This window comes from Fonticula alba (genome assembly GCF_000388065.1).
Source record: "Fonticula alba strain ATCC 38817 unplaced genomic scaffold supercont2.7, whole genome shotgun sequence".
In the NCBI taxonomy this organism is placed as follows: Eukaryota; order Rotosphaerida; family Fonticulaceae; genus Fonticula; species Fonticula alba.
In genome coordinates, this window is record NW_009242977.1 from 1,438,075 (window position 1) to 1,439,906 (window position 1,832).

Here is a 1,832-nt window from a genome sequence, read left to right on the forward strand (position 1 = left end):
GGGGGGGGGCCTGTTCCGTGGCCCTCTCTCTTTCTGGGCCAGTCGGTGGACCCAGGTGCGTGCTGGCCGAGGGGGCGAGCGGAGGGGGAGAGAGAGGGACAAAAAGAGGGAGAGTGGGGGGGGGGCGAGGAACGCGAAAGATAGGGGGGAAGCAGATCGGCCTCTTTCGCATGGGCATGCCCACAGCCGGCCGCCGAGGGGCGCCGGCCCAAGGGGGGAGGTACCCGAAAGAGATGCATGCGCGCGTGTGGGAAAGCACCAACTATCCGCCCCCTGCTGGCCGTGGGCCCCACGGGGAACGGGGGGGGCGTTAGCGTTACGCGCCGCGCGACGTTTGGACTAGCCCCCCGGGCCCGGGCCGGAGAGTCGCCCAGCCGCCAGTGCGGCGGCCATCGGCGACTGTCCCCGGGCAGCCACCGGCTCCGCGCCACCGGGGCCGGACGTGCTTCTCGCCTGTTGCCCTGGCCGGGGGGGGGGGGGCGGGAGCTGGGGAGGCCGCGGAGAACCGCGCGCGCGCGCGCGCGCGCCGCACAAAGCGCCACCCATCGGCCTGGCGGAGGATGACATGTCGGCCTCCGGGAGGCCAGGCGACAGACACAAGCGCGTACACCTATTCGTGCGCCGGGGCGCCGCCCCTCGGGGCCGCGCGGGGCCCGGCCTTGGATCCTCCAGGCCACCGTGGCTCCCCCCCCGGTCCCCTGCCTCGTCCCCTCGGCCAGCGGATCCGGCCACGGCCCGCGGCGGCGCTCGAGCCGCGACCGCCCCCCCCCCCCCCCCCGTGTCCAGGCGCCCCCCTGGGTCGAGGGCCCAGATTGCGCCAGCCTCGTAATACACCCGCGACCGTGACCCTGGCAGATCGGCCGAGCCGGAGAAACCCGGAAAAGAAAACACAAACACCCTCTCCGTACGCCTCCCTCTCCCCGGGGGGGGGGGGGAAGCCGGAGGGCCGAGGCGCCTGGATGGCGGCCTGCGTGCGGAATGGGCCGCGATGGTGACAAGGCCATGCCCAAGAATGATGTCCGAGCACGGGCTGCGGCTGATGCGGGCGGCCCACAGCAAGCAGGGGGGGGGGGGGAGGGGGTGCGGAGGACATTTAGTCGGACTAGGGCTCTGACGCCGGCTGTGCCTGCGGGCCGAAACGCAGGTCAGGCAAGAAAAAGCAGCGTGGTCGCCGACATCGGCGGAGATCACTCGTCACAACAAAAAAGAGGGGCCCCTGACCTGGAGAGCAGGGGCGCATGCATGGAGGCGGTTCCCGAACCCGCCCAAATACGTACATTCTTTCCCTCCCGGGGAGGACCTTCTCCTCCCCGGGCGCCGCCCCGACAGGGGGGAGTTGTGTGTGACAATGCCCCACCAGGGTGTGCAACGTGGGTCGAATCGCCGGCCGGCTGGCCACCGCCGCCGCCACCCCCTGCCGCCGGGGACGGGAGCATGATCGAGGACCGCACGCCGCCAGGGAGAACAAGGGCAGCCCGGGGGGGGGGGGATGTTCGGGGCCCCGGCGGACAACCGGCCCGCACCTCCGAGGGCGCGGAAGGGGGAAGGGGGCCCCGCGCCCCCGGGCCCCCCGCCCAGGAAGGAAAGATGAGTGGGTGCCGTCAACTCCAGCGCCACCGGGCCCGTTCTGAAGGAGCCGAGTGCAGAATGCTGCCCGTGGGCCGATCACGGGCATGGGTCAGCTGCCCCTCGGGCTCCGCATATGTTATTACCCACTTTCACGCGCACATCTGACATGTTGCTTGCTGGGACTTTTTCCTCCTTTCGGACATGTTAGTCATCCTGCTCCATGAGGAAGCGAGCTGGGGCCTGCTCCGTGAGGCGGGGGGGGG

The 1,832-nt window shown here is 71.5% G+C and overlaps 1 protein-coding gene across 1 annotated transcript in view; it reads left to right on the plus strand.

Annotated features, from left to right (window-relative positions):
• Positions 1-1,789: 1,789 nt before the first annotated feature.
• The window catches only part of H696_04519 (hypothetical protein), a gene marked incomplete at both ends in the record, with an annotated part of 1,978 nt that continues 1,935 nt past the window's right edge, over positions 1,790-1,832 (plus strand). Inside the window, one exon of the mRNA XM_009498399.1 lies at positions 1,790-1,816. Coding sequence (XP_009496674.1) covers positions 1,790-1,816 — 27 coding nt within the window. The remainder of the gene's footprint in view (positions 1,817-1,832) is intronic.